At 40.3% G+C, this 20,326-nt stretch overlaps 1 protein-coding gene across 1 annotated transcript in view; it reads right to left on the reverse strand.

Annotated features, from left to right (window-relative positions):
- Nucleotides 1-15,744: 15,744 nt before the first annotated feature.
- LOC122554916 (pantothenate kinase 3-like) overlaps nt 15,745-20,326 on the reverse strand; it is a 31,491-nt gene continuing 26,909 nt past the window's right edge. The window contains exon 7 of the mRNA XM_043700349.1: nt 15,745-17,058. Within this exon, the coding sequence (XP_043556284.1) occupies nt 17,008-17,058 (51 nt within the window). The 3' untranslated portion in view covers nt 15,745-17,007. The remainder of the gene's footprint in view (nt 17,059-20,326) is intronic.

The raw sequence follows: 20,326 nt of genomic DNA on the forward strand, positions 1-20,326 counted from the left end.
AGGTTATAGTCCAACAGGTTTAATTGGAAGCACACTAGCTTTCGAAGCGACGCTCCTTCATCAGGTGATAGTGGAGAGCTCGATCGTAACACAGAATTTATATAGCAAAAATTTGCAGTGTGATGTAACTGAAATTATACATTGAAAAATTGATTGTCTGTTAAGCCTTTCATCTGTTAGAATACAGTGATAATTTCACTTCTTTCATGTGTAAATCACAAAACTTTTTTTTTAAAAAGTTGCATTCTCGGGTTAACTGTTAACAATGGTGATAGCTAGATAATATGTTGAAGGTGTTGGTCCCCTGTGTTCTCTGTCTATGCCATGATGTTTAGATTGATTCGAATCTAAAAAGTGAGATAACGGAGTTTTACATAAATTCATGCAGTTTTTGAGCAAAGTACAATGTAACCCTGCAAGTACAAATTCACCCAGGTTGGAGATCCTGCATAGAGAAGAACCTGTGCATAAAAATGTTAGCACATTGGGGTGCAAATTTGGTCCCCATGGCTGTTCCGTGTGTCTGGATGAAGAACTGGTTGTCAAAGGTGAAGACGTTGTGATCAAGGATAAAGCGGATGAATTATAGGATGATGTTTGGAGATTAGCAGTTGTTGGTGTTGAGTACTGAGGCTGTTGCCGCGATGCCATTATTGTGGGGGATGCTGGTGTAGAGTGCGGGAACGTCCATTGTGACGAGGAACGTTCCCGGTTCGACTGGTCCATGGGTGCTGAGTTTCTGTAAGAAATCCGTAGTGTTGTGACAGAAGCTGGGGATCGCCTGTACAATAGGTTTCAAGATGCCTTCAACATAGCCGGAGAGATTCTCTCACAGGGTCCCATTGCCTGATAAGATTGCCAATTTCCGAGCACCGTCCGACAATTCATCCTTTGTATCCTCGATCACAACATCTTCTCCTTTGACACCAGTTCTTCATCCAGACACATGGAACAGCCATGGAGACCAAATTTGTACCCCAATATGCCAACATCTTCATGCACAGGTTTGAACAAGACTTCTTATCTACGCAGGATCTCCAAACAACATTATACACCAGGTACATTGACGACATTTTCTTCTTCTGGACCCATGGCGAGGAGTTACTGATAAAACCACACAGTGACATCAACAAGTTTCATCCCACCACCAAACTCACCATGGACTACTCTCGACTATCTGTCTCATTCTTGGACACATGCGTCTCCATCAAGGATGGACACCTCAGTACCACACTCTACCGCAAACCCACAGACAACCTCACAATGCTACACTTCTCCAGCTTCCACCCAAAACGCATTAAAACAGCCATCCCCTATGGACTAGCCCTACGCGTACACCGGATCTGCTCAGATGAGAAGGAATGCGACGGGCACTTGGAAGTACTCAGGGATGCCCTGATAAGAATGGGGTACAATGCTCAACTCATTGACCCACCAGTTCCGATGTGCCACAGCAAGGAACTGTAATGACCTCCTCAGGAGACAGACATGTGCTGCAACTGACAGGGTACCCTTTGTTGTGCAGTACTTCCCAGGAGCTGAAAACCTATGCCATGTTCTTCGTGACCTGCAACACATTATCAATGAGGATGAGCACTTCACCAAGACCTTCCCCACACCTTCACTGCTCGCCTTTAAACAACCACCAAACCTCAAATAGATCACTGTTCGTAGCGAGCTGCCCGGCTTTCAGGACAACTCCATACAACCCTGTCATGTTAGGCGCTGCAAGACGTGGATATGGATACCGCCATTACACATGGGGACATCTCCCACCTTATACATGGCGGGTACTCATGTGACGCAGCCAACGTTGTCTATCTTATACGTTGCAGGCAAGGATGTCCTGAGGCATGGTGCATTGGGGAAACCGAGCAAAGGCAATGGCAACTGATGATTGGGCACCGCACAACAATCAACAGACAGGAGGGTTCCCTCCCAGTTGGAGAACACTTCAGCGGACCAGGACATTCGACCTCAAATCTTCGGGTGACCATCCTCCAAGGACCTTGGGTTCATGTCACACTACAGGTGACACCATTGTACTATACACACACGCAGACACTCCTACACACAGACAGACACACAAACAGGCACTCCTACACACACACATAGACACAGACATACGTATACACATACTCCCACACTCGCACATGCACCCTGTCACAGACTTAGACACTCTACACTCACATACACACACATATACACTCTCTCTCTCACACTCACAACCCACCACCCCAGACAGACAGACAGACACACACAAACATATACATATACGTTTGTGGGATGAATTTGTACTTGCAGAGTTAATTGTATTTTGCTCAAAAACTGCATGAATCCATGTGAGACTCTGTTATCTCACTTTTTAGATGAGAATCAGTCTAAACATTATGGCACAGACAGAGAACACAGGGGGCTAACACCTTCAACATATGCATGAATCCATGTAAGACTCTGTTATCTCACTTTTTAGATGAGAATCAGTCTAAACATTATGGCAGACAGAGAACACAGGGGGCTAACACCTTCAACATATTATCTAGCTAACACCAATTGTTACAGTTAACCTGAAAATGTAACTTTTAAAAAAAAGGTTTGTGATTTACATATGAAAGAAGTGAAACTATCATGGTATTCAAATAGATGAAAGACTCAACAAACAATCAAGGTATTTTTCAATGTATAATTTCAGTTACATCACACTGTAAACTTTTGCTATAAATTCTGTGTTTTACAATTGTGTCCTCCACAACCACCTGATGACGGAGCGTCGCTCCGAAAGCTAGTGTGCTTCCAATTAAATCTGTTGGACTATAACCTGGTGTTGTGTGATTTTTAGCTGAAAATGTTATGCTGGAAAAGAGCAGCAGGTCAGGCAGCATCTAAGGAACAGGAGAATCGACGTTTCGGGCATAAGCCCTTCTTCAGGAATGAGGAAAGTGTGTCCCCACCCCACTCCGGCCTATCACCCTCACCTTGACCTCCTTCCACCTATCGCATTTCCAACACCCCTCCCCCAAGTCCCTCCTCCCTACCTTTTATCTTAGCCTGCTGGACACACTTTCTCATTCCTGAAGAAGGGCTTATGCCCGAAACGTCGATTCTCCTGTTCCTTGGATGCTGCCTGACCTGCTGCGCTTTTCCAGCAACACATTCTCAGCTCTGATCTCCAGCATCTGCAGTCCTCACTTTCTCCGTGTGTGATTTTTAACTTTGTACACCCCAGTCCAACACCGGCATCTCCAAATCATTCTGTTTGCAATCTTTGCAATATGTAATCTAGTTCACAGACAAATCAACTCTAGATTACTTGTAACTTGGGTTTTAACTTGAAAGTACATGGATGCATAAAGCCATAAGCATTTTTGTTGCATCTGGCATCTTTCAATTAATAACCTTTAATGAAAAGATCACAAGGAGACTGAGGATTTCTGGTTTTGACCTGTTTATACTCTGACATCTAGTGGCAGTGTGTACCTTCTCGTAATCTGAGGTGATGGGAATAAAATAGCACATGTCCAATTGCCAACGCAATAGTTGAATGTGCAAACCCTGCAGTAATATGAGGTTAAAGTAAATGAGTCATGCAAAAGAGTTAGTCAAGCTCCTTGGGTCCTTTAAAAGGAATTCTAGAACTGAGATTTCATTAAAATAGCTCTCCCTATTAAAATTGACAGGAAAGAGTTGACAGGAAACTTTGAGAAATGTTTACAAGTATTTCTCTTATATTCTACCTCAGACTTGAATATTTTAAAAATAAAGCTACTGTGTTATTTTTAGATCCAGCCTAAAAAAACACAATTACATGTGCCTCTGACCTCGGCCTCCTAATGTTCTACCATCTGCTTTGAAGGAAATTAGGAAGAGGTCAAAGAGACAACAGAGCACAAAACGCTCAACTTGTATAAACAGTTCTAAGACATTCAAAGTAACCAAATGTCTGTGCAGTCCTTACGTAAACTCGTAATTCAAATGAGTACATAGGAAGTTGAAAAGGAATTTGCATTCCACGTCAACCTCCACAACCACAAGTTTAAAAGATTCCTTGTTTCATCAATCTCCAAGTTGCTGTTGGTGTTCGTTACTGAAACTTCCCAAAGCTCTGCAGAATTGAAAATGCTGTATAATTGGCTGTAATAATCTGAAAATTAAAAACATATGGAACTGCTGGATCACTGCCTGCAGCCACTTTTTTTTCTGGACTGACAGGTGGTCTCCTTTGCCGACAATTTGACCAACTGATTTCCCTACAGGGCAACTGGCTTTTAAATTCACTGCGTGAGCATGACATGCACTTTAGCCAGAGGTCCACTCAAGCGTGTAAATAACGTGTGTGGATCACTTATTTCCACTCACATTCCGAGGTGGGGCAAGAAGAGGCACAAAAGAGAACATCGGTTCCTCGTGGTTCCAAAGAAGGGCCACTGACCTCGAAATGTTAACTCTGCTTTCTCTCCACAGAGTGACGATGCTGCTCCTTTAACAAGATTATGCTGTCTTTGGCTTTTTTTTTCCCAGCAGCATCGCAAAAGCAGCGATTCCAAAAAGTCTAGGTGAAGGGTTTTAGGGCCAGTTTGATTATAGCTAACAGATATGGCAAAAGGCTTTCAAGTTTAAAAACAAACACTTCTACAATGAAAGGAGAGTGATCAGATCCCCCAGCTCAGCTTTTCTCTGGTTTGGTCTAGTTTGGTTTGGTTATAGCAGTCTGGCTGTTCATTGAAAGCAGTCAGTCAGTTTTCAGGCTGCTAGTTCAAGGAACAGCTACATGGAAGAGGGTGTTCCATGCTGCCATCTCTCTGGGTCTCCTGTAAGATCCTGTGTTTGATTTTACCTTTTGCGCTAAGGGGTGTTTATGGGGATTGTTGCAAATATTTGGAACAGCATCATGAAGTGGGAATAATCTGTTGGGTTTTTGGATAGGTTTAGTTATTCAATGTTCTGTTCTCTTTTGCCTGTGTTTCATTTGGTAATCTTGCCAAAAGAAATGCAGTTTAGTTTAAAACTAAGAGGTTTAACCAGTTACATCACTCTTGGAAAATCCACTACACACCTGCATAAAACAACTAGCAAAGTTAGGGTCCAGGCTACTTTCTTTAAATGTTTTGAGGGGGTCTGGCCTGGTCCATAACAGACTGGGGCTCGTTCAGGATTTGTTCTATAGTTCCAAATTGGGATTAGGGTTGTTGGACTCAAAGGCTGCGATTTTAGTGTTAGGTGTTAGTGTTTTTGCTCTGGGCGTTGAATTTGGTTAGTGTAAACAGTACTTGGGATAGCAATGGCTCTTTCAGTCACTAAGTTTCCTAGGGGTGGAAGAAGTCACTTTGTTGGTTTTGTAAAAGATGATTAAGGCCAAGCTGTTGGAATTAGCATACAAGCTGGAGGAAAGGAGAGATAATCTGTGAGGAAAGGAGAGATAATTACAGCAATAGCTCAGCATTTAGATTTGCTGGAAACTCCATCAAAATCTTTGGAGATGGCTAAAATTCAACAGAAAATGAAGCAGCTTGAGTTAGAGGCAAAAGACATGGAAAGAGCAACAGAAACAAAACGGTTTGAATTTTGATTTAAAGCAGACAAAAGAGAGAGAAGGGAGTGGAAAGGAAAAAAAGGGAGTTTGAATTTCAGAAACTGGCACCGAGACAGCAGTTCAAAATTCACTTCCTGAGGTATTGAGAATTCATGTGGAAAAGCAGAGAGTGAAAACGGCAAGATTAGCTGTTGAAATGGCTGATGATTATGAATTGGTCCATAAATCAAAGTTTGGCTTCCAAAATCAATTTCAATCCATGAGGGATAGAAATTGGGGAAAAGAGAAATCCTCATGTGGAAAGGGAAAGGTAGATTTCGGTGAAGGTCAAAAGGAGAACTTACCAGAGGGTAAAAAGGAGGCTAGAAAGCTGCACCAGAATGTACAACCTGGCTGGAGGTTGGTTAAGGAGGAAGTGCCAGATCTTCTTAAACCATATACCTGTGGAGGTAAAGTTTACTTGAAGATGAGGAGCAGCAGGTAAAGAGGTTCCAATATTAAGAGATACAGGATCCTCTCAATCTGTGATGTTGGAAGATGAGGAGATATTTGCCTCTGAAAGACTGTTGCCAGAATGGGTACTAGTAATGGGAATTCATGGTCAGGCAAAAAGCACTCAATTATGTGAAGTGAGGTTAGAGTGTCCAGTGAAGTTTGGAGAAGTCGTGGCAGGAGTACTGGACAAACTCTCAACTCCAGGAATACAATTTGACCTTGCTAATGATATAGTTGGTTCATGGATAGGAGTGCTGCCTACTGTGGTTGAAAAGCAGTGGAAACTCAGGCAACTGAACTATTGCAGGTCACATATCCTGGGAATATTCCTGACTGTGTGGCAATGAGATCACAAAGTCATCAGTTGAAAAAGGGGAGATGAAAGAGTACAGATAAGAAAGATGAAATGGAAATAGCAGGGACCCTGTTTGACCAAATGGTTGATACAAAGGAGAAGCAGATAGATGACAAAGCAGATATCTTTAGCTCAGATAAATTAACAGAGTTACAGCAGAAAGATGAAAATTCAAAGCAATTGTATCAGAAGGCATACACAGAAAAAGAATCTGAATGTATCCCTGAATGTGATTAATGTCTTAAAATAATGTCTTAATGGAGTAATGGAAACCATCAGACATTCAGGCAGATGAGAAATGGACAGAAGTTCATCAAGTGGTATAGAAAGGAGATGTTGAGAGTAGCACATGAACCATCTGTAGGAGGTCATTTAGGAGTGAGAAAAACTCAAGCTAAAATACAAAAACATTTTTACTGGCCTGGACTGCACAAGGATGTAGTTGAATTTTGTCAGACATGTCATACATGTGAGGTAATTGGAAAACCACGGGTAGTAATAAAACACATACCTTTAATACCTATTCCTGCATTTGAGGAACCTTTTACAAGAGTCTTAATTGATTGCATAGGACTCCTACCTCAAACAGAAAGTGGGAATCAGTATTTATTAACAATAATGGATGTGTCCACTAGATTTCCGGAGGCCACTCCATTATGCAGTATCACAGCTATAAGGATTGTAGAGGAATTTGACAAATGTTTCACTAGATAGAGTAATAGAATCATAGAGATGTACAGCACAGAAACAGACTACCCACATAGATACGATCAAATCAAGGGTCAAGCCTCACATCAAAATTATTCAAGGAAGTTCTGGAAAGGTTAGGAATAAAACAATTCAAATCCACTGTGTACAATCCAGAGTTGCAGGGAGTATCAGAAAGATGGCATCAGACATTAAAGACCATGTTGAGGGCTTCTATCCAGATGAAAGGGGTAAGGGAATTCCGTTTGTACTTCTTGTGTTCAGAGATGCATTGAATGAATTGACTAAATTCAGTCCATTTGAGTTAGTCTTTGGGCAATAAGTGAGAGGACCGCCAAAATTGAGTGAGGAGAAATTGGTAAGTCAGAATTCAGAGACCATTTATTTGGACTATGTGTCAAATTTTTGGGAATGATTAAATAGAGTGGCTAGACAGTATTTAAAAGTATCACAGCATACAATGAAACAGGAAACAGACAAGAAATCAAAACCTCGCAATTTTGCAATCAGAGATAAAGTGTTAGTGTTACTTCAAGTGATAGGTGAACCTTTAAAAGCACGGTTTAGTGGACCATATCATGTTGAAAGGAAATTGAGTGAGGTGAACTATTTGATAAAAACTCCAGACAGAAAAACATCTCACAGAGTGTGTCATGTGATTATACACAAAAGGTATTTTGACAGGGAAGAAAAGCCAAAGGAGATTGGTTGTAACACAGAGTGAAGAACCGAGTTCAGAAGATTCTAAATTGGACATTCCTCAAATTAAATTGGACAATGAGGAAGTTTCACAAATTGGGATAAATTATTGAGTTACCTTCCAGGGGAAAATTGAAATGACCTGAAAGACTTATTGCAATTGCATGGGGAGATATGTGAAATAAGCTGGGAATTACTAACCTAATTCTGCATCATGTAGATATAGGAGATGCTGTTCTAATTAAGCAACATCCTTATAGGCATAACCCTCGAAGGTCATTACAGGTTCAAAAGGAGATTGAACGCATGCTCCAAGACAGCATAATTGAAGTGAGTTATAGTGACTGGAGCTCACCCATAATAATGGGGCCAAAACTAGATGGTACCCAATGGCTACGTGTGGACTATCGCAAAGTTAATGCAGTTACAAAGGCTGATGTATATCCGATTCCACATTTGGCAGATTGTGTTGAAAAAGTGGGACAAGCAATTTATATTTCTAAGTTGGGCTTGCTCAGAGGATACTGGCAGATATCTTTGTCCAAAAGAGCAAAGGCAATTTCGGCTTTCGTAACACCGAATGGAATGTATTGTTTAAAGTCATGCCATTTAGAGTCATACAGTCATAGAGATGTACAGCATGGAAACAGACTCTTCAGTCCAATTTGTCCATGCCGACCAGATATCTCAAACCAAATCTCTTCCCACCTGCCAGCACCCAGCCCATATCCCTCCAAACCCTTCCTATTCATATACCCACCCAGATGCCTTTTAAATGTTGCAATTGCACCAACCTCCACCACTCCTCTGGCAGCTCATTCCATACCCATACCACCCTCTGAGTGAAAATGGTGCCCCTTTTATATCTTTCCCCTCTCACCCTAAACCTATTCCCTCTAGTTCTGGACTCCCCCACCCCAGGGAAAAGACTTTGTCTATTTATCCTATCCATGTCCCTCATGGTTTTATAAACCAAAACGCACCAGGCATATTTCAGAGAGTAATAAATAAGGTCATTTCCAGATTACCTAATTGTGTCATATATATTGATGACCTGGTGACTTTTAGTCACACATGGAAGGAACATTTGCAACATTTATCATCCCATGGAGCCATTTGTCCATGTCCAATAACTGAATTGCTAAAGAAAGTCAATAAGCTTCACTGGACAGCACACTGTCAAATGGCATTTGATAGCCTGAAAGCTGTGTTAACCATTGCCCTAGTATTAGCCACACTTAATTATGCAAAACCATACAAGGTGCCTATTGATGCAAATGATGTGGGCGTCCGTGCTGATCATAACCTACTGAAGTTTGTGGAGAAATTTAGGAATGAAAATGCCAGACTGTTCAGATGGAGCTTGTTGTGCATGTAGCACAATGAGAAAAAGTGCATTGTCGAGGCTTGAATGAGGAATGGAGGCATTCGGTGGCAGGAGTAAAACAGAGTGAAACAGTATGTAGCAGTGCATGTTTGCATGATTATTGTCAATGTAATGTATATGGGAGTTGTAGTGTATTAACAATTTAAGATTAAGGGGTTTTAAAATGAAGCCATCTTTGGATATTGATGGTTCTTTTTTTAAAGATGGGGAGATGGGATGATGCTGCTCCTTTAGCAAGGTTATGGTTCCTTGGCTTTGTTTTCAGTGAGGTTGTAAAAACAGCGATTTTGAACAGTCTAGGTGAAGGGTTTTAGCACCAGTTTGATTATAGCTAACAGATACTATTGCTGGAAAAAGTCTTTCAAGTTTTAAAAATAACACTTTTAGTAGTCTGGCTTTCACTGAAAGCAGTCGGTCAATTTTGAGGCTGCTGATCCAAGAAACAGCTGCATGGAAGAGAGTGTTCTCTCTCTCTGTCTTCTGTAAGACCGTGTGTTTGATTTTACATTTTGTGCTAAGAGGTGTTTATGGAAATTGTTGCAATTATTTAGAACAGCATCATTAAGTTGGGATAACCTGTTTGGGTTTTTGGATTGGTTAAGATTAGATTAGATTACTTACAGTATGGAAACAGGCCCTTCAGCCCAACAAGTCCACACTGACCCGCCGAAGCGCAACCCACCCATACCCCTACATTTACCCATTCTTACCTAACACTACGGGCAATTTAGCATGGCCAATTCACCTGACCTGCACATCTTTTGGACTGTGGGAGGAAACCGGAGCACCCGGAGGAAACCCACGCAGACACAGGGGGAATGTGCAAACTCCACACAATCAGTCGCCTGAGTCGGGAATTGAACCCGGGTCTCTGGCGCTGTGAGGCAGCAGTGCTAACCACTGTGCCACCGTGCCGCCCAGGTTAAATTATTCTATATTCTGTTCTCTTTTGCTTGTGTTTCATTTGGTAATCTTGTAAATAGATCCAGTTTTGTTTAAAACTAAGAGGTTGGGCTAACTGCATCCCTCCTGGAATGTCCACTCTACACTGGCTTAAAATCACAAATAAAGTTAAGTTCTGGGCTACTTTCTTGAAATGTTTTGAGGGGATCTAGTCTCGTTCTTAACAACAGATGCTGCCAGAACTGCTGAGTTTGTTCAGCAATTTTTTTTGTGCTAGTATTAACTTCCTGTGCTTGGTTTTATGCTGTTTGCAGATCTCATGTACCAAGGCTGGGGGAAGTAAAGCTGTTTCCAGGACCACTTAAGGCCACTCTCAGTTAAAGCTGTACCAAGCTTTTTGAGTCAATAAAACTGCAGTAGCTTCAATCACAAAAGAATGAACATTCCTTTTGGTGTCAGCCCTCTAATGCTAACGTGAATGATCCTGTGCATTATTTGGGAAGAATAGCAGGAAAGGTCTCCTTGTTTTCCTGGCCAACATTTATATCCCAAATCAAATCAGAAAAATGAATGGCTGTTAACTATCAGATTGCATGTTTATGGATCCTTACTGGGCACTAATTGACTATTGTAGTTCCTACATTTTAAAAGTGACTCACTTCCAGTGTAGTTCATTGGATTCAATGTCATGCAAAACATTACAGAAATATAATCAAATCTTTTTTTTAGATTACATTACAGTGTGGAAACAGGCCCTCCCGGGTCTCTGGCACTGTGAGGCAGCAGTGCTAACCACTGTGCCACCGTGCCACCCATAAACCCACGCAGACACAGGGAGAACGTGCAAACTCCACACAAGTCAGTCGCTGAGGTGGGAATTGAATCCGGGTCTCTGGCACTGTGAGGCAGCAGTGCTAACCACTGTGCCACCGTGCCACCCATAAACCCACGCAGACACAGGGAGAACGTGCAAACTCCACACAGTCAGTCGCCTGAGGGGGGAATTGAACCCGGGTCTCCGGCACTGTGAGGCAGCAGTGCTAACTGCTGTGCCACCGTGCCGCCCACAATTTCTTTTCTCCCTCTGCCTACCATGGAGGCTGACTGATAGTGTTGCCTCGTTAGGCACATATCTGTGTACCTGGCTAATGGCAGCTCTCGGGAATCCATATTCAGCAGTGGAACTCTTCTGTCATCAGTTCAGTTTCAGCACGCACTATTGAGTCCTCAAATGATTCTGATTCCTAGACAATCTGAACTTTCCTCTAATAAAGTCCAAAAGCATCCCTATATTTGCTACTAGCCACATTTGTTTCAAATTGTAACAATAAAATCTTAGTATAAAAAGGCCATTTGACCCATCAAGTCTGCACTGGCTCCCAGCTTGTCCCATTCTCCAGTCCTACCTTTGTAGCCCTCGAAATTCATCACTTTCAGGTATATATCCAGCTTTCCTTTGAAATCTCCTATGGAATCCATCTCCACCACTCTCTCAGGCAGTTCATTCCAAATCCAAACAATTCTCTGTGTAAAGATTGTCCTCATTGCACTCCTAGCTCTCTCGCTCACAATCTTGAAATCGTGACCCCTAGTTACTGACACACTAACTGTGGAAACAGAATATCCTTCCTTAAACTGTCAAAATTGTTCATAATTTTGAATATCTCAATAAAGTTGCCACTTAATCTTCCATGTTCCGAGAAGAATAGACCCTATTTCTCTAAACTTTCCTTGTATATAAAATACCTAATTTATGGCGTCATTCTTGTAAGGCTCCTTTGAACTCTCTCCAGGGCTTTAACATACTCCCTTAAATAAAGGTGCCCAGAACCGAACACAATACTCCAAATGTGGTCTGACCAATAATTTGTGGAGGTGTAGCATCATTTTCTTGCTTTTATATTCTATGCCTCTATTTATAAATCCAAGGATGCCATAAACCACTTAACAACTGTTTCAACTTGCCTGGCCACTTTTGGTGAATTAGGCACTTGAATCCCAAGATCTCTCTGCTCCTGTACTTGCCTCAAATTTGCACCATCGAAACTGCATTGTCTCTCTGCATTTCTTCCACCAAAATGCACATCACATTTCTCTGCACTGAAATGCATATGGCAGACGTCTGTATGTTTGGCCAACTTGTCAGCTTCTCTCTGGTTTGGTTTTAGCAATCTGGCTGTTCACTGAAAGCAGTCAGTTCAGTCTGAAGCTGCTGATCCAAGAAACAGCTACATGGAAGAGGGTGCTCCATGCTGCCATTTCTCTCTCTCTCTCTCTCTCCTGTAAGACCCCTGTGTTTGATTTTATCTTTTGTGCCAAGGGGTGTTTACAGGGATTGTTGCAAGTATTTGGAACAGCATCATTAAGTTGGGATAATCTGATGGGTTTTTGGGTAGATTAAGTTATTTGGTCTTCTGTTCTCTTATTTATTTGCAAGATTACCGATTGCAACATGAATTGTTTTGTTTAAAACTAAGTGGTTTGACCAGCTGCATCTCTCCTGGAATATCTACTGTCCACCTGTTTAGAACAACTAGCAAAGTTAGGGTCCAGGCTACTTTCCTGAGAGGGGGGGGTCTGGCCTGGTCTATAACATTGCTATCATTAAACTGTTCTCCCATTCTCATCTCAAACACCCTGGCTTCAGAATTAGGTCCAGCACTGAACTGTGCTTTGTAAGATCATCAATGTGTTGATATAAGAAGCTCTTGTGTATACATTTCAAAAAGACTGCCCCCTGTAAACGCCCTATGATTCTCCCACTTCAGATTGGAGTGGCTGCAATTTCCTAATATATTTACCCTATTATTGTTCCACATGCCTTAGTGAATTGACTACATACATTTTTCTGAACAGCAAAAATACAAATTGCAGGACAGAAATATTACTCAAAACATATCTTCACACCCCTTTAAAGTAAAAGATATGTGGTATGTCATTTTCTTCCAATGAAATTATGAAGACTTGTGCCTGTTGAAATTTATCACTGAAGTTTCCTTTTAATGACATTCAAAATATATTTGCAAAGCGAATAGTAAATTCCCAGACAATAAGCCATAAAATGACTATGTAGCCATTTTACTTTCAAGTAAGTAATGAAACTCTTCATGTCAACAATTTGCTTATGCTGATATTAATATTCATTTTGAGCAAAATAGTACATCCTTGGCATATTACATAATGTTCACTTTAACTGCTTAACTTTTGATCATAATAGGTTTTGGCTGACTTGAAAAGATTGAGATTTATTACTAGTTTCATGATTTGTCAATGATTGTCATTAGTGACAATACCGTGAACATTTTGCTATAGACGAGGAAGACCATTTCACACAAATTACAACTTACCTTTATCAGTTTTCTCATGTGCTTCTCAGGAACATTATTAATACAGTAACATTTCCGCTCTCCAGTCCTATAATCAGTTCAATTAAAAAAGGTATCCAGGGATTCTGCATCCAACTCTATGGAACTCCAATCCATTTACCCATCTGCCAACTCTTAATTGTCTGACACCCTCAAAGCTATGACGCCATTAACACATCATCTAAGTACAAAGTAACAATGTCATCCTTGCCATGATCTAAAATTTGAGGAGAAAGTGAGGTCTGCAGATGCTGGAGATCAGAGATGGAAATGTGTTGCTGGAAAAGCGCAGCAGGTCAGGCAGCATCTAGGGAACAGGAGAATCGACGTTTCGGGCATTAGCCCTTCTTCAGGGCTAAAATTTGCCTCATTCCCTTCTTCTAACACCTGTTTCAATATCAGTATGATCCAATATTCCTCATTTTAAAGATCCCAGACTCTTGACATGTAAAATTGCTCTGCTCATACACTGTCATTTTAGTCTTGCTATGACTTTCAGAGAAATTATATATTATTTTCTGTCCCATCAGAGACTTTGTGGAGTACACATTGAGTGGTTCACATGCTTATGGTGGTCAATATGCAGTGCAGTCATTATGCAGATCATTAGATCACAAATGGAGAGAAGCGAGAATGTATGCAATCCCACCATGGTTGTCAAAAAAGTATCTCATGATAAAAAGATACAAGCTCTCCATTCTGGTGTCTGCAGAAATCTATAGGCAAAAAAAAAGTCCTAAACAAGTTTCTTCCTGCACTAAAGTTAATGTTTTTTTAATTGAACATTGCCTTCTACCAACATGGTAACCATACGAATATGGAATGTCTATAGCTTCCAAGGGAAATTTCACTAAATCATTATAGTGCTCAGGAAAGTTGTATGTCGAGACTCAAAATGAAAAACGTCCACTTTTGGTATTAAGTATTAAACCAATCATCAGATCTAAAGTGGCTGGCATCCTTCTACTTTCCCCATACATACTTGGAGAATGTTGTGTGGCTTAAACACCCTCAATTATGCAATAACGAGGTTTACAATCTAATTATGCATACCTGTGGAAGGTCATCTCTAGCAGAGTTGATGGCCTACTGGTATTATCACTACACAATTAATCCACCAACCTGGGTAATTCCCTGGAACCTGGGTTCAAATCCTGCCAAAGCAGATGGTGGAATTGGAATTCAGTAAAAATCATGACCGTGAATGCACTGCCAATTGTTGGGGAAAAACCCATCTGGTTCACTTTGGAAAGGAAACTGCCATCCTTACCTGGGCTGGCTCTTCTGTGGCCAGTGTGGTTGACTCCCAACTGCTGTCTCGGTTGGGCAATAAATGCTGGCCTAGCCAGTGAAACCCTTATTCTGTGCATGAATTTTTTAAAAATCCTGTGTGACCACTTGCTCATCAGTGAGCAGACTGGCAACTTGGTAGACAATTATATGCCAGTAAATGAAGAATGATTGTTCCAAACTGAATTTATTAAGATTATTCAGCTTGATTCTGGTTCAAACTGGTGCAAATCTATGAACTGGCCACACATAGCATAAATAGCTGCAACTGTACAAGGTTCTGGTTTGACCACATCTTGAGTATTGAGAGTCGTTTTGATTCTTTTATCTGAGAAAAGTTCAGATGAAATATCAATGAAATATCATTTCATCGGAGCAAGTTTAGTGAAGGTTCCCTGGTAAGGAGGGACTATCTTATAAGCAAAGTCTAAACAGGTTGGGACTCTCCTCACTGGAGTTTATAAGAATCAGAGGTGATCTCATTAAAATATATAGGAGTCTTAAAGGACTTCTCAGGTTAAATGCTGAGAGGATGTTTCACCTCATAGGACAGACTTTATTCTGAGACTGTGTTTCTCTGAATAAAGGGGCACCAATTGAAGTCTGAAATGAGGAGAAATGTTATTGGAAGGTTGAGAGCCTGGAACTACTGTGGAAGCATCGCCCTTCTATATATTTAAGGTTGGGACAGACAAATTCTTATCGGTAGTTGCAATGACCATTATGGGCAAAGAGCAGGAATGTGAATGTGAGGAGTACCTGATCAGCTATGGTCCTACAGAGCGGTGGAGCAGGATCAAGGAGCTGGATGACTGACTCCTGTTCTTAGTTCTTATGGTTTTATGGAAATTTACAGCAGCGAAGACTGCTATTTCCCTGCATACTCAGTGGATTCATTCATAGACCCTTAACTAATTCCCACTTCTGATAGTCAAACACCACATTAGCAATTCACCAGAGGTGTAAAAGTTGCCACTCTCAAAGTTTAAAAAGGTTCACTGCATTCAGTAGCTTCTGTGTAAAATATATTTATTTTCACATGTGCAGTACAAATAAATAAAGATGTTGTAGAATACACAGCATCATTTCAACACATGCTTTAAACATCGGATTTGTTAAATAATATTTTTTTCAAAATAAGCAAATTTGAATAAAGATACATCTGCAACTACAGTATAGTAACAACAGAGATCACATTGTCATAAACTATGAACAGAGTTCAAACAGTTTACAGTGTTTCTCAGATGTGTTACTGTTATAGTCTTGACATGTTAATTTGAGATTGCCTCTACCACTTATACAAAGAAGAACTTGTAACATATTCCACACTTTCTATATACAAATGATGTTAACACAAGAAAGCTAAATAACTTGTACCCATATTGTATGTCTAAACAGCAGTAACTCAAAGTTACTGATCAATTCTTTTTCATAGAAAAAAAAGGATAAATGAAGCACAGTAGCATGGCAGCACAGTGCAGTTCAACTTGCTGAAGCCTTGTTTCTCGACATGAGGTTTAGACCTCATCATCCAGTAAAGTGGGTCCTACATACTCATACCATTAATGCCAAGATTTTGCTGTATCTAGTGGGGAAAAAGAAGAGTACGAAGTGGTGGCTGGGAAACTTCGGATCAGGAGGCAAGAAAACTGGAAATATTAATGAACAGAAGCATGATAAAAATTACAGGTAGATGAGCTTATTATTCGTACATCTACAAAAATAGATTTCCAGTTTACATTCTTCATAAATTACACAGATTCATTAAAACTTCAAATTTGGAAGAAATACTGCAAAATTCTTAATTATCAGTTACTGGATTAAGGACTAAAATGGCATTGCTCCCGCTCCACAAGACTTATTTGAATTTTAAAATTATTTTAATCGTACTAGGACTTCCTTTCACACAAACACATATGCTTGCAATATAATGTTTACGAAATAGCTATTTTTAAAGTTCAGAAAAATAATTCTTACACATAAACATCAAAAGAAAACAAATGTTAAGACATACACAATGTTGAGTTAGAAAAGCTTTGGGGAATAAATAAAGGCAGAGAAGTGCAATTGTTTACAGACTATTTCTTATAAAACATGCTCATCTAACAGCCCTTACCTCCCATTCCTCCCTTAAAACAAGAGATTTCAGAGGGATCAAATTACATTACAACTCTAAAATCTTTTCTTTCGTGGTTTCTCTTCAATCTGAAACCATGGTGTATGAGCCACACAATGAAATGAATGTAAGGCACGAGAATACTTCTCTTTTGAAGGTTCAAACAGAGTTGACAAGCTCCAACAAGGCACCCACTGCTCCAAAATAACCCTGAAACAAATCAAAGAAGCAAAACATATTTTCAACTCAAACTATAAGTAAGGACATTTTGCCCTCCACTCCAAAACAAAGACATTACAAAAATCATTGAATACGCTGATTTAAAAAAGACGTACACAGAGAGCTAATGTCAACAAAACAAGCTATACTTAAAAACAAAATTGGATTAGTGCAGTACAGCGTACAAGGTCGTGCTATTTTGAAGCCACAGGGCGTTTGACAATGCTGAAGCTAATTAGTAATCATGGTGCCATATGAACTTTTTAAAAGGTGTTGAATATTGGTCATTTGGCCCATTGAGCTACTCCACTATCAATATGATTATGGCTGATCTGACTGTGGCCCAAACTCCACTTTACTGCCCACCCTCAAGTTGTATGCTAGAGAATCAAACATTTAACTCAGTCTTGTATACATTCCATGAGCCTGCCTCCATGCACTCTAAGAGAATTCCAAAGCCCAGAGACCCTCACTAAAAATTCCTCCTATATGTCTTAAATGAGATGGCTAATTTTTAAAATTGTATCTCCCCCAGTCCCCAATTCTAGATCTTCAGTCAGGTAAAAAACCTAGCTATGCGATCAAATTCCGTCAGGATCATGTGTTTCAATAAAATTCCCTCTCATTCTTTTGAAGTCCAAAGAATATTGGCCTAAATTATGCAACCTTTCCTCAAAAGACACTTTAATCCTGCAGTCAGTTCAGCAAACTTTCTCACAACTGATTCTAATGCAAGTATATCGCTCCTCAAGGAAAACAAAACAAAACTGCCAGCATAATTCCAATGCCCTGTACAGCTATACCATGACTTTCCTATGTTTATGCTTTATCCTCCTTACAATAAAGAGAAACAATTTGTTTGCCTATCCAGCTTTGTGCTATTCCTGCATGTTAACTTTGCAGTTCACAAACAAGGACACCCATACATTTTTCAGATTACAGTTCACAAAATGTACATAGTGCGCTCACCATTCAAATAAAACATGTTCCAAGAGAAGCAAATGTTTCAAATCACTGAATGTCATGAATCTGTGGAATTCATTACCCCAGTGTGGTGGATGCGGAAATTGAATAAAATTTGAGGAGAGGCAGATATTTTCATTAGTAATGGCTTGACAGTCTGCAGCAAAGTGGTGCTGAGATTGAGGAGGTCAGCTATGATCATATCAAATAGCAGAGAAGGCTTGAAGGGCTGAATTACCTATTCCTGCTCCTAGTTCTTATGAAGCATTATGTAACAGAAAGAAAAGCTTGAAAATACATATCTACATTTATTGCAAACGTATTCCCTCGTGACCAGAAAACTGGACACGTTTACATCTAAATTACACCCAATTTTTAAAGTTTTGGGCAATTCTACACAATTAAACAGCACAAAGTAATCTAAATAAATGAGCTGTTCCAAATTTGGACAGTGTCAAAGGCTGTATTCACAAAAACCTTAGGCTGCAAGTACCAGACAGAGACAAGCCTTCTCCTGCTTCAGCACTGTGATTAAGTTCAAAGCAGCATGATGTGTTATTAACTACTTGATGCCAAGATGTCAAATACTAACAAGACCAGGAACCTTGAAACAGAATTTGTGCCAAATATCTTGAGAGCTACAAATGTAAACAAAATTGAAAAGATGCTTAAACAGGTCTCAGCAATATGTGATTAACATCTTCACTGAAGATCAACCAATGAGGTCAAATGTAAAGTAGCCCATGATGTTCCAACTTCTTCATCTGGATTTTCAAGTTGCAACTTGTGCAAGCAGGCTAACGACTTTGCATTAGAAATATTACTTGTATGGCATGATTGGTGCTTCTACATTATGAAACGAATATAGGGTTACCTAAAGAAGGCTGAATTTAAGTAGCACTATTTTTTTTTCTGATGCCTTCATGCACTCGCCACAGCAAGGGCTGCCAAACACCAAATGCAAGGAATAACCAGCTAATCAGTATCTTCAAACATCGTTGAAAAATGATGCCAAAGGAAATCTCCACTCTTCACATTAAACCGCAGATCTTTCATCTGAGAGACAGCACTTCCAGCACTGCGGATTTCCCATGTAATATGCAAGAGCACATTCAAAACCTGGAATTTCGCTCTAAACCATTACTTCCTGACATATTATCACATTATCAATGAAGCCAAGCTACAGAAATGCAAGAACCTTACCCATCAAGTTCTTTTTGGTATAAGGAGATATAAAAATGAAAAAACACCAGGGTCACATTTTACATTTGTTCCAAGTATTCTCGCATTTTCAGTTTTTCTTTTGACCTTTTGCTTTAAATGGATTTAGAACTAATCTCAGCCACTTCTTCCAAACAAGACAATAGACTTCACAAAATGAAAAGACTAGGTGCTAGAGCAATAAAATAGGCATCGAACCAGATACTTTGCACAACATTAAGGATGTTGCTATCTACAGAATTATACTGTCATGCTGTGTAATATAGTACATCGTGTTTCCTTTGGTCTAACGTATCCCTCTGTCCAGATATCCTAGATTGATCTAGTCCCATTTTCCAGCATTTGGCTTATATTCCCTTAAATGCTTCCTATTCATGTAGTCATCTATATGTCTTTTAAATGTTGTAATTGTAGCTTCCTCCACCACATCCAGTCCTCCACCACATCCAGTGAAAAAGGTGCGCCTCATGTCCCTTTTAAACCTTTCCACTCTTACCTTAAACCTATGCCCTGTAGCTTTGGGCTTGCTTACCCTGGGGAAAAGATCTCGACCTATTTTATGCCCCTCAATTTCATAAGCCTCTATATAGTCAGCCCTCAGCCTCCAACACTTCAGGGAAAACAAATCCCCAGAATATTCAGCCTCGCCCTATAACTCAAACCTTCCAATCCCGGCAACATCCTTACAAATACTCCTTGCACCCTTTCAACTTTAACATCTTTCCTACAACAGGGAAACCAGAACTGAACACAATCACCCGATGAAGGAGCATCGCTCCGAAAGCTAGTGTGCTTCCAATTAAACCTGTTGGACTATAACCTGGTGTTGTGTGATTTTTAACACCGTATTCTAAAAGTATTCTCATAAACATTTGTACAACCACAATGTGGTGGTTAGCACTGCTGCCTCACAGCGCCAGAGTCCAGGGTTCAATTCCCACCTCAGGCAACTGTGTGTGTGGAATTTGCACGTTCTCCCAGTGTCTGCGAGGGTTTCCTCTAGGTGCTCGGTTTCCTCCCACAGTCCAAAAATGTTCAGGTTAGGTTAATTGGCCATGCTGAATTGCCCGTAGTG

This window comes from Chiloscyllium plagiosum, chromosome 1 (assembly GCF_004010195.1).
Source record: "Chiloscyllium plagiosum isolate BGI_BamShark_2017 chromosome 1, ASM401019v2, whole genome shotgun sequence".
In the NCBI taxonomy this organism is placed as follows: Eukaryota; Metazoa; Chordata; class Chondrichthyes; order Orectolobiformes; family Hemiscylliidae; genus Chiloscyllium; species Chiloscyllium plagiosum.